The 11,630-nt window shown below is 43.6% G+C and overlaps 1 protein-coding gene across 6 annotated transcripts in view; it reads right to left on the bottom strand.

The window, feature by feature from the left end:
• Positions 1-282: 282 nt before the first annotated feature.
• The window catches only part of LOC113215247 (uncharacterized), a 42,504-nt gene continuing 31,156 nt past the window's right edge, over positions 283-11,630 (bottom strand). For 3 of the 6 annotated variants that reach the window (XM_052273223.1, XM_052273222.1, XM_052273225.1), the window contains 7 exons: positions 7,715-7,917; positions 7,296-7,359; positions 6,547-6,681; positions 5,866-5,948; positions 4,894-4,920; positions 4,699-4,804; positions 283-780 (listed from right to left, as the gene is read on the bottom strand). In XM_052273223.1, the coding sequence (XP_052129183.1) occupies positions 755-780; positions 4,699-4,804; positions 4,894-4,920; positions 5,866-5,948; positions 6,547-6,681; positions 7,296-7,359; positions 7,715-7,879 (606 nt within the window). In that variant the 5' untranslated portion in view covers positions 7,880-7,917 and the 3' untranslated portion in view covers positions 283-754. The other 3 variants (XM_052273221.1, XM_052273220.1, XM_052273226.1) reach the window with 3 other exon arrangements.

The raw sequence follows: 11,630 nt of genomic DNA, 5'->3' as shown, positions 1-11,630 counted from the left end.
GCTAGAGGGTCGTTTATTGACGAAAATAAGCTTAAAATTGCCGTAGTGAACAGTAAGTTGTTGGCTAAGCGATTAGCGAAGCCCATTACTCCACTGACCGGAAAAGTTTCATTCTGTTTGTTTGTCTGTCTGTCTGTTTGTTTGTCTGTCCGCACGATAACTCGAGAAAGAATTGAGATAGCGACCTGGGATTTTCAGGGTCGTTTTGTGTCATAAAAAGACAGATCGAGTTCGAAGATGAGCATTCTAGCTCAAAATTTGGCTATTTAAAAAATCAAAAAACACAGGTTGCAAAATATTTATTTTTTTTCAAATATTTTTTTATGGGCTTCTAAGGGGTAACTCGTGAAAGTAGAATCCTTAGGGTGAAAATTTTGTCCGTTTTGCTCTATCTCGCACCGTTTGGGTGCTAGGGAGCATTTCTTGGCGAAAGTAAGGTGATAACGAAAAAATGGTCTATTAAATCGTAAAATTTAACTCGTCTGGGGTGTCAGCGCCGCAGGCCTAGCTATATGTGCGCCAGGCGCGTCGCAGCGTAACAGTGTTTCGTGAGATATCGCGAGGCCTGTTACGCGAGACGTGGTCTGGCGTACATATAGCTAGTAGGCTGTCAGACTTGGCGGGGTTGGCCGACTTGGCCCTACAAGTGAGGTCAAGATGATGAAGCTAGAGTTTGGTTCCAAGATCATGTCCAAGAGTCTGGAGCACACTCTTCAAGTTGCCATCTAATTCCATTTCAGGGTTCCACACATCATCAAGAACAGCTGACACCTTGCGCAACTGTAACACGCCAAAGTATTTATTACACAAACTGCAAGATAGAGTTGATGACAGTAAGTGAATGCACCGTTCACTAAAGCTGAAATGCAGAAGAATGCGGGGAACAGGAACACAGAAGTCACCATGTTAAAGCATAGTTGGCTGAGCGATTAGCGAAGCCCATAACTCCACTGACCGGAAAAGTTTCATTCTGTTTGTCTGTTGGTTTGTCTGTTTGTTTGTATGTCTGTCCGCACGATAACTCGAGAAAGAATTCTGATAGCGACCTGGGATTTTCAGGATCGTTTTGTATCATAAAAAGACAGATCGAGTTTGAAGATGAGCATTCTAGCTCAAAACTTGGCTTTTAAAAAAAATCAAAAACTACAGGTCGCAATATGTATTTTTATCAAATATTTTTTATGGGTTCCTAAGGGGTAACTCGTGAAAGTAGAGTCCTTTGGGCGAAAATTTCGTCCGTTTGGCTCTATCTTGTACCGTTTAGGTGCTAGAGGGCAATTCTTGGCAAAAATGAGGTGAAAATGATCAAATGGTCGATTAAATCGTTCAAAAGACTTTATTTCGAAAAATTGTATATACACTTCTATTACCCTGTCTTGGGTGTCAGCGCCGCAGGCCTAGCTATATGTACGCCAGGCGCGTCACAGCGTAACAGTGTTTCGTGATCATCGCGAAGCCTGTTACGCGAGACGTGGTCTGGCGTACACATAGCTAGTTACATAACAAGGTAGATGTACGCCAGACCACGCCTCGCGTAACAGGCTTCGCGATATCTCACGAAACACTGTTACGCTGCGACGCGCCTTGCGTACATCCACCTTGGCCTGCGGCGCTGACACCCGTGTCGGGTAGTGGCATTATGTACACAAAGATACGGGCCTCCGGCCCGTCAACGGCCCGACACTTTGACTAAGCATGCAGGGTTGTACGTTTTTTCGCTTATTTTCGTCAGAAACACTCTGTAGCGCCTCAACAGTTTGAGCTAGAGCAAAACTGAGAAACTTTTCGCCGAAAGGGCTCTACTTTGATGACTTACCCCATAGAAAACCATTAAAAATATTTTTTTAAAAACGTCATTTCTTGGACCCGTTGGTTTGGTTATTTTTATAAAATCTAATTTTTTGGCTAGAATGCTTATCTTTGAACTCGATCTGCCTTTGTAACACAAAACGACCCTGAAAATCCCAGGTCGCTAGCTCAATAGGGTGTTCCAGGCTATCTAAAACGGAAGTGTACAAGAACAGACTCACTGATTTATCCGTTTCCGTTCGCCCAGTATGAGAAACTACCATAGAAGTTTGATCCGATCCTAACCTCTCAAATGTGGAGGGGCGCTCGAAACTGATATGACAGTTTCTCATACCTGCAAGGTCGCGGAGGCACATGATTAGCTTGACCAATCAGAGCCATTACAGAAACAGAAAGGTCAGTGAGTTTGTTCTTTTCTTTTCTTTCGTTTTAGATTGCCTAGAACACCCTATTCGTTTTCGAGTTATCGTGCGGACAGACAGACGTGCAGACAAAGTTTTTATCGACCAGACGGAGTAATAGGCGTCGGTGACCGCTCAGCCAACAATCTGTCAAAATACGGTATTTTACCTGGCGCAAACCGGATCCAAAGAAGAACAAGAGTTCTTCCTGAACTCTTTCCTTCTTGGCGCTTATCGGCCGTCGCCGACGAAGTTCTCAGACCCGACACTAGGGGTCGACCGCCCATGCGACCAGTTCATGAACTTCGTCGGCGTCAGTCAATCAGAAAAAGGGAGGAAAGAGTTCAAGAAGAGCTCTTGTTCTCCTTTGGGTCCGGTTTGCCTCAGGTGAAAAACCCTATTAACTTTTAATCAAAACCTTTATCGAACAGAAGTAGTTCTCTGTCCCTAATAGGGTGTTCCAGGCTATCTAGAACGGAAGTGAAAAAGAATAAACTCACCGATTTATCTTTTTCCGTCCGCTCAGTATGAGAAATCGCCATGGTAGTTTGGTCCGATTCTAACCTCTCAAATATGGAGGCGAGCTCGAAACTGACCTGACGGTATTTCATACCTGAAACGCCGTCGTGACACGTGATCAGCTCAACCAACCAGATCCATCACGGAATCAGAAAAGTCAGTGAGTTTGCTCTTTTCCTACTTCCGTTTTGAATAGCCTGGAATACCCTATTTTAGAGTAATTATTCCCCGGCAAATGCTGTCAATAGACCATTCCGCTAAGCCGTAAACGAAGAAAGAGAAGAAGCAAGGAGAAGCAAGGGTATCGTTTTAGGGCTGGTATGGCCGAATTGTAGTGATTTGTTGTCTTAAAAATATCACATTTGCTCTGAAAAATCATTTTGAACATGTTTAAGTTGTAAAATGCTGTGTTAGAAGGTCCATAGAGTCCCAAAAAATGTATTTGCTTCTTCCTTCTCTTCTTCTTTTTCGGCTTAGCGGAATGGTCTACATGTCAAATTTTGGTGTCGGAAGGCCCCCCAACTCGCTTCGGGTGTCAGCGCCGCAGGCCTAGATATATGTGCGGTGCGCCAGGCGCGTCACAGCCTAACAGGCTTTCGTGAGATATCGCGAAGCCTGTTACGCGAGACGTGGAGTACTAGCTACTCCCTTTGAAACTTTTTCGGTCAGTGAAGTAATGGGCTCCGCTAATCGCTCAGCGAACTGGGTAGGTGTACGCAAGACCACGTCCCGCGTAACAGGCTTCGCGATATCTTACGAAACACTGTTGCGCTGCGGCGCGCCTGGCATACATCTACCTAGGCCTGCGGCACTCACACCCGGGTCGGTTAGCGCAAAAATGTACACAAAGATACGGGCCTGCTGCCCGTCAACTTCCCGTCGTATCGATTTAGCGTACAGAGTTGTACATTTATTACTCCCCACCGAGTCTCTCCCGGGCCCCTCCCGGGTCTTCCCGGGTCCCCACCGGGCCCCACCGGGGAGAGCCGTCGTCAGGGGTCGACCAATCAGGGCCATTACGGAAACAGAAAGGTTAGTGAGTACTTCCATTTTAGATTGCCTGAGACACCCTATTCGTTCTCGAGTCATCGTGATGACAGACAAACAGACACACATACAGACAGACGCGAAACTTTATGATCATCACTGACTTGAGTAATAGGCTTCGCTATCGCTCAATTACTCAAATGAGCTAGTTAACCTGTTGCACAGTACAATTTTCCCCATTACAGAGGCACTAGGAGTTTAAAATACAGTCTTGTGTATGTCGACTTGATGTAGAAGTGATAGTTACGAAAAAAAACGGATCGTGAAAGCAGATGATACCTTGTGAAGAATTATTCTATTCCAGTCCATTATATTTCCGTATTTACACTTGTGGGGAAAGGGAGGGGGGTGGGTGGCGGTGCGGTGCGGTGCGGGGGCTCCAGCGGTAGAAGGGAGGGGGGCTGCTAGCGCTAGCGCGGCCGACTCGGCTCGGGGCTCGGGTTCCGCTCGGGGCTCGGCTCGGAACTCGGCTCGCCTCAGCAGCGCTACAACGCGTGGCGTGGCTGACGCGACGGCGACGCGACGTACGCCAGCCGCCTCACGACCCCGCCTAGCAGGCCCAGCCCAATACATATATGAGCTTTCTTCTGGTTCTCTTTAATATTTCTTAATCGAGAGTAAAAGCAGTGACACCTTACATTACTCATGCATAGTTATATGTATGTTAAGTGTAAGTAAGTTTAAGTTTGTAAGGTATCATCTGCTAAAAATAACTATTTAAAGTAAACTCAGGGTCAAAGTCATCAAACAATTCGGCGTGGTAGATACGGCAAATATCAATCCAAAGGATGAAACAGATGTCGGGCCAAACATAAAACCATTCTGGAATGTTGGCTTCATAAATGCGAACATTTGAGCTAAGTTTCGTCAAAATTCGGTGAGTTAAGGAATAATGGCCCCACTGTATTTCAGTTTTCCGTACCCGTCCCCGTCCCCAGTGGCCGGAACGGCGGTGGCGACCACCACGGACACGAGGCCCACCGAACCCATCCCTTACGGTGACTTCTATGACGCTGCCGCCTCTGGTTCTAAACAAAGAAAGGAAAGGACAGCAATCAAACATCGATTCTTGGACACCTCACCTACAGAACAAACTTATTAATAAAAATCAACGTACTATCAGCGCATGCGGGTGTCCTGGAAGCTGCAACAACACAAAGTTGCTGTTGAGAATAACAAGAAACTGCTTTAAACAAACATTCTTGCGTCTAAGTAACATTTTGTCTCTGGTAGGTTTTTCACCTGAGGCAAACCGGACCCAAAGGAGAACAAGACCTTTTATCCAAAGGATGTGGCAACGCCGCACGCTAATAGTTTCCAGCGACAAACTTAACTCATTTTACTGGTCGCATGGGCGGTCGACCCCTAGTGTCGGGTCCGAGAACTTCGTCGGCGACGGCCGATGAGCGCCAAGAAGGAAAGAGTTCAGGAAGAACTCTTGTTCTTCTTTGGATCCGGTTTGCGCCAGGTAAAATACCGTATTTTGACAGATTGTTGGCTGAGCAAGGAGGGCAAATATCATCACCTGGTACCTCCCCAGCAACTTTGGTGTGATCTTGTATGTCTGATCAGATGCCACAGTGTCATTTTTATGGACCATTTTTAGAGCGCTAGGGGAGGCGAAGACAAGAGACTCCTCGCCCTCTTTTCTCAATTCGGGCACAGTTTTTGGAGGGCTGGTGGGGCACATTATGGAAAACGTCAGAACAGATGTGATTTCCCATTACGCTTACAAGTCATTCTGGAAACAATTTCTTCTGGTACAGTGGACTAGACAAATCAAATTGAAAAATCATTCTTCAATTGGTTAATGATTCTTTCAATAACTGAAGGGAAGGTTCCGGTACGTTTCACCCAATCTGTTTCACCCAAAACCACTTTTCCCAGTGGCATTTGCCCCGTATATATTTCACCCGTCGCACTTCATCCAAAAAGATCAAACCCAATTTCCGTTTGACCTTATGGTATTTTAAGGCCCCTAACCATTTAACCCAAAATGCCACTCATTTCGTTCCTTTTCCCCCAATCCCCTTGCCAGGACACCCACTCTCCTAATGTTGAACCTTAACAGTGGTGACCATAGACTTACATATGGGGCCAATTCTTGCAATTCGTACGCCACTTCAGGAACGTTCGTTCTGACCGGCTTTGTGTTCAGGACTCTGATACGATCTGCAACAAGTACATCAGTTAGAGAAGAGTACAGATTACCAACACGTTGCTGACCAGAAAACCATCGACAACCTGTCTCAGCAGCGGGTCCCAAATCAAGCTTTTGGAAGGTGTCAGCTTCATGTAATCTAGACAGCCAACTTTGCTCAAACTCCTCCCAGGCTTTCTTGACAAAACTTAGGAGTTTGTCGGAGGGGAGTTCACTCAGTAATCCAGAGCGCATCTGGAGAGCTAAGGAATTCACTTTTCCCGCCATATGTGAAAATAGGTCGCTCTTGCAAGACACACAAGTCACACCACCACGGGAGCGTAGTCTTCTGATGAGAGAATCAGCAAGATGCATTACAAGTGTATCTTGATGTTGAGGGTTCTCTACGTTGTCCACAGCAAGTAAACTATTCTCATCTGGGATACTTAGGACGGACGGGCGTGTAAGCATTTTCACCACGATGTAGTGATCTCACTACACCGTGATTTTCACCTTCACTATACCTTATTTGAAATGGTACAACAGGCGTTTGAAATTCTACTATGTTCGTATTGATAAGCCTCATAAAGTTCATCAAGGTATCTACATGAGTGCGCCAATCTTGCTTACAATTTGTTCCACTGCTAGTTGGTTTGACTATTCCTCTGACGCATGTTGTCTTAATGCCACCCAACATTTGTTGAGCAGTGGGAGTCTTTCGTCCTTCTTTGAATTCAGAAAATTTGGACTCCAATGTGCTTTGACCTGTGGAACGAACATTAAACTCAGACATTGTACTTTATCTGCAGCATTTTTGACAAACCCATTTAGCCATGAATTGTATGAGGCCAGGTTTTAGTAACAGGAGATTTAGAAGCTACTTTGTAGGTAACCCCCTCACATTTTTGTTAGAACACAACTTTGCTTTTTCTAGCTTGGTCAAATAACGAGAAAACTTCTCTGTGTGTATTGAAGTGGATGACATAGGCTCTCTCGCTTTCTTCAAAGTATCTACAGACTCACTCGAACTGTGCCCAATGGTTAAATTAATCAATTGATCCAAATCCCTAAGAACTTTGTCAGCAAGGGTGGCACCTTGTAGTTGGTAATCTCCAATATGTTGAAACAAGGTTGCATTTGTAGCACTCAAGAATTCTGTTGCAAACTTGACTTTCATCTTCCTATTGCAAATTAGTCTAACTATATGTACGCCAGACCACGTCTCGTGTAACAGGCTTCGCGATATCTCACGAAACACTGTAACGCTGCCACGCGCCTGGCGCACATATAGCTAGGCCTGAGGCGCTGACACCCGAGACGAGCTAATGGGAGGGTATACGGGAACAGGGCCTTCCGGCACCGAAATTTGACATACTCACAGCATTTGTCGGGGACTAAGTACTCTAAAATTAGGGACAGGAAACTACTTCTGTTCGATAAAGCCTGTAAAGGTAAAAGCGTTTCAGTTCTGGTTTTTAAACACTATCTTCACTGGTAAAACAAGTGTACTAAATTTGCACACAAACGTGTGCAGATCATAATTTGGACATAACATGGTGTTGACTGTACAGTGTTCCATGCTATCAGTGGGAACCATGATGTGCAGCTGCTCAGAAATTTTGAAAGTTTGCACAGTGTGCAATGCACACCCATTGACGTTTTGTCTATTTAGACACCACAATGTGTCTAAACCTTGCACATGAACTAATTACATTGATTGACGAGCAAAATTAATTACTTGTTTTACGAGTGTTTGTTTTCTTTATCTGTAACCACTTTAATAACTCATTTTACTTACATGTCCAAAAGCAAGGAGGGCAAATATCATCACCTGGTACCTCCCCAGCAACTTTGGTGTGATCTTGTATGTCTGATCAGATGCCACAGTGTCATTTTTATGGACCATTTTTAGAGCGCTAGGGGAGGCGAAGACAAGAGACTCCTCGCCCTCTTGCCCCACCATCCCCTAGTAGAACTGATCTTTAACATCCTTCGAAAGTCCTGCACGATTCATGAACAGATATTATAGGCCTGCCATGACATTTTTCAAAAGGAATGTAGTTTAAACATTGCGTCTATAAAGGCTTCTGTAATGTGAGAATACTATTTTCAGATCTAAACTACACATCAAAATTAAACCTCCTAAACTGCTTGAGTTACAGGGCTTAAAGTAGCTCTCATTTGCGAGATGTAGCCAGGGCTTCGTAACTTATAACATGAACAAATGTTAGTTACTCAACGTAATACTAGGTAGATGTACGCCAGACCACGTCTCGCGTAACAGGCTTCGCGATATCTCACGAAACACTGTTACGCTGCGACGCGCCTGGCATACATCTACCTAGGCCTGCGGCGCTGACACCGAAGTTGGGCAAAAGGCACGGTCGTAAATAGACCTTCGGCCCCAAAAGTCACAAATTTTGGGCCTCGGGGTTTTACTTTGTCGAGTTACCCCACCGGAGACCATAAAATACCTGAGAAAAACAATTAAAATGTTTTGGGGTGATTTTCGTGTGAAGAACGCCCTCTTGCGCCCAAACGGTTAGAGATAGAGCCAAACGGGCAAAATTTTGGCCCACGGGGTTCTACTTTGACGAGTTACCTCTAAGAAAGATGTAAAAAAAATATTTTCTTAAAGGAATGGTTTGGGCTTTCTGTTTATGATTTTTTTGACACGTTAATATTTTAGCCAGATGGCTCAAAATCAATACAGTTCTTCCTTTTTTTGATACAAAGCTACAAAAAAATTTAGAGTCTCCTAACTCAAACCGTTTTCGAGTCATCGTGCGTACAGACAGACCGACAGACAGACAGACGCGAAACTTTTTGATCATAACTGGAGTAATAGGCTTCGCTAATCGCTCAGCCAAAAACACAGGTCAAATTAAAAGTTAAATTTATCAATTTTGAAATATGACTGATGTACATACTGTAGAAAAAAGTTGGACAAGTCGAATAACTAACTTATTTTTAAAGGACTATTGTAAAAGTTACAAGTTATAACTTTAACTCTTATAACTGAACTGCTTTTCACATTATTTTAAGTTACGGAGCCCTGCATGCAGCCCCTTTTTAACTGGAACCTACCAAGGTGTGAAAAGTCAGGATGTTCAAGGCAATCATGAACAGGGCTGTTAACGTTAATTTGAAATGTTAGCGCGCTAACGTTAAAGCGATAACGAACCAAAGTAACTTAACGCGCTATCGTGAATACGTTTTGACACATGAAACACGCTAACGATAACGTTAACTGTTAACGCCGTTAACGTTAATCAGGCTACCGTAGCTGATGGAGCTGCAGTGTGCGTGCCGGAAATGCAGTAAACAACAAGTATTGCATCAAGCGGCAAAATTCATTAGTATGAAATGGACAGATCCGTGGAAAATGGGTTATTTCTATGCCCTCCTGCAGAAAAGTGTTACCGTTAACGGCGTGAAGCCGCTAACCTCAAAAGTAACGTAGCGCGATAACGTTAATGCTTCGGCGTAATTGTAACGCGCTAACGTTAATCGTTAATTAAGGTTAACGGCGTTAATTAACGGCGTTATTCGTTAAATTAGCGTTAACAGCCCTGATCATGAACAGCATCAAAAGTCTGGGGCATCTTAGGCCTATTCTTTGACCTTTTGGTAAGAAACGGCTGCAAAGATGCTCTTTGTGCTGAACATTCCAGCAACCTGTCTGTTCTCAATTCTGGAAAATTAGAGGTAAAATTGACACAGAGCTTGTTTCCTGGGCAAAGATTTTCTAGAGCATTCTACGAGGACCAAGTGTCAAAATGTGCCAAAAGTGAGGAAAAATTGATTCTCATTTTTTGTAACAAAGTGTACTCCAGTTCTTCCTCTCTCAGGAGAATTTTTGCTTGTGGCTGTATTAAGTACATTCAGAGTTGAAGACATTCGGAGAAAACCGTGCCAAGCACCAAGTATTCTTTTGAAAAAAAAAAAAAAGAATCAAAATCTGATAACCAGTTTATCTCAGAGCGCCAGATTTGGAACTCTCTCAGTTTTGTAGCTACAGTGATGCTACGCAGAGAGGTGTTACTTCTTTTTCTTTTATGTATGTCTACACTTCCAAGGTCTCGTTTTATTTTTAAGTGGAGGGGTATACACACAATAGTTGTAAAGTAGAATGAGACCTTCAGGTCATTAAAAAAAAAAAAAAAAAAAACTTTGACTAAAATGTCACAATTTGAGACGCATGAAACATTTTCCCCAGGGCTTTACAAGTTGAAAAGTGGTACTATAGGACACAAAAATTGGCAGGATACCAATTTGACCGACCCCTTACCCTGTCACAAAGTCCTTCTAAATTTGCAATGCAGACTGCCTATAGCTCTGGGCCAATAGCAGTTCCACCAGTTTCTTCGTCTTCAAAAGATAGTCTGCATAGCAGGGGTTTACTCGGTGGTTGTGTTGCCCTAAGTGCTGAACAAGTGGCTCATTCAAGTAGCGCTTTGCGGGAGCCTGACAGTTGTAGCCCTGGTAAAAAGGTTGTGATAAGCTCTATAGACTATACTGAAATTGACATCTGCTTGATTAAAAATGAGACACCTTTTGGAATGTTATTTTTAATTTCAGTGTGATGAAAGACTTTTTAAAAGCTTTGTATCGGGTGTGTAAGTTGAACGGTTTAGAATTTACAGTGATTGGTATTATTTTGCAAGGCATTACTAAAACCGTTCCTTCCATTAAACAATTGAACGGAAAAAACTCAAGTAAAAATGTTTGAAATCAGGCTAGTGATAGACTTATTTGGAACCAGTGCAATTATCATCAAATATAAGGGAAATGGTAGGGGAAACGTAGAAGCCCTAAGTCATTACATATGTCTAAAGTTTTCTCAATGCTTATTTTTGAAAGCAAGGTGCTCTCTTAACAAGCAACATCCATTTTCTGAAGTGTCAAAGTTCTCTTTTGGGTAATTAGAGGCCTTACCTGCTTAGTCCGGGGCCCATACTCCTTACATTTAAAGTAAGTTTCCCCTGTAGACTCATAAAACTTGTCTTTTATAAAAAAAAATCCATCACACTGGAACAAGTAGCATTTTTTTTGTCCATGCCAAACTGTTTCGTGGCCATCTTCAGGGTCACTCGCGTTCCCGTCGGTGTCACGCATGTCGCTCCTCCCCATCTTCTTGATGATCTTTAGTGGGTCTGGAATAAACCGTTCCCTACCATTAACCTTCAGGACGAGGGGGAAATCACTAGGGTTCGGAGCGTAAGGACTATTTCGTGGTATTTCTCCTACCATTTCGGTTATTTCTCCTGCCATTTCGGCTATTTCCCGCCTATTTCGGATTATTTCAGGCTATTTCGCGCTATTTCGGAGTATTTCAGGGGTATTTCACCGACTATTTCGCGTCTATTTCGCCTTAATTTCAGTCTATTTCGGGGGAAGGTGTACGAACTATTTCGCAAGTGATTTCCCCCTCGCTTCAGGAGGAACTTACTGCAGAAGTAAGGATAGGAGAACTTGCAGATGAATTTTGCCTCTAAATTAAATTGTCTTCATCTCAACTTGTCCTTGAAACGTCTGTGTCCCAAGACAGGGTTTATCGTCCCCGGAAAAGAATCTAGCGACGATTTTATCCAGATCGTAAACGTCCGCCATTGTCGTCATTGTATAACCCGTATTCCCCAGATACGTGTCTGCAGCGCCAGAGCTCCTATGAAAATTAAACGTGCAGCGTGCAGCGTATTCCGTTCCTCTGA

The sequence above is a fragment of the Frankliniella occidentalis genome, unplaced genomic scaffold (genome assembly GCF_000697945.3).
Source record: "Frankliniella occidentalis isolate FOCC.00 unplaced genomic scaffold, Focc_3.1 Scaffold254, whole genome shotgun sequence".
Lineage (NCBI taxonomy): Eukaryota > Metazoa > Arthropoda > Insecta > Thysanoptera > Thripidae > Frankliniella > Frankliniella occidentalis.
The sequence above is the reverse complement of the archived record's forward strand: the minus strand, read 5'-3'. Positions and strand labels throughout refer to the sequence as shown.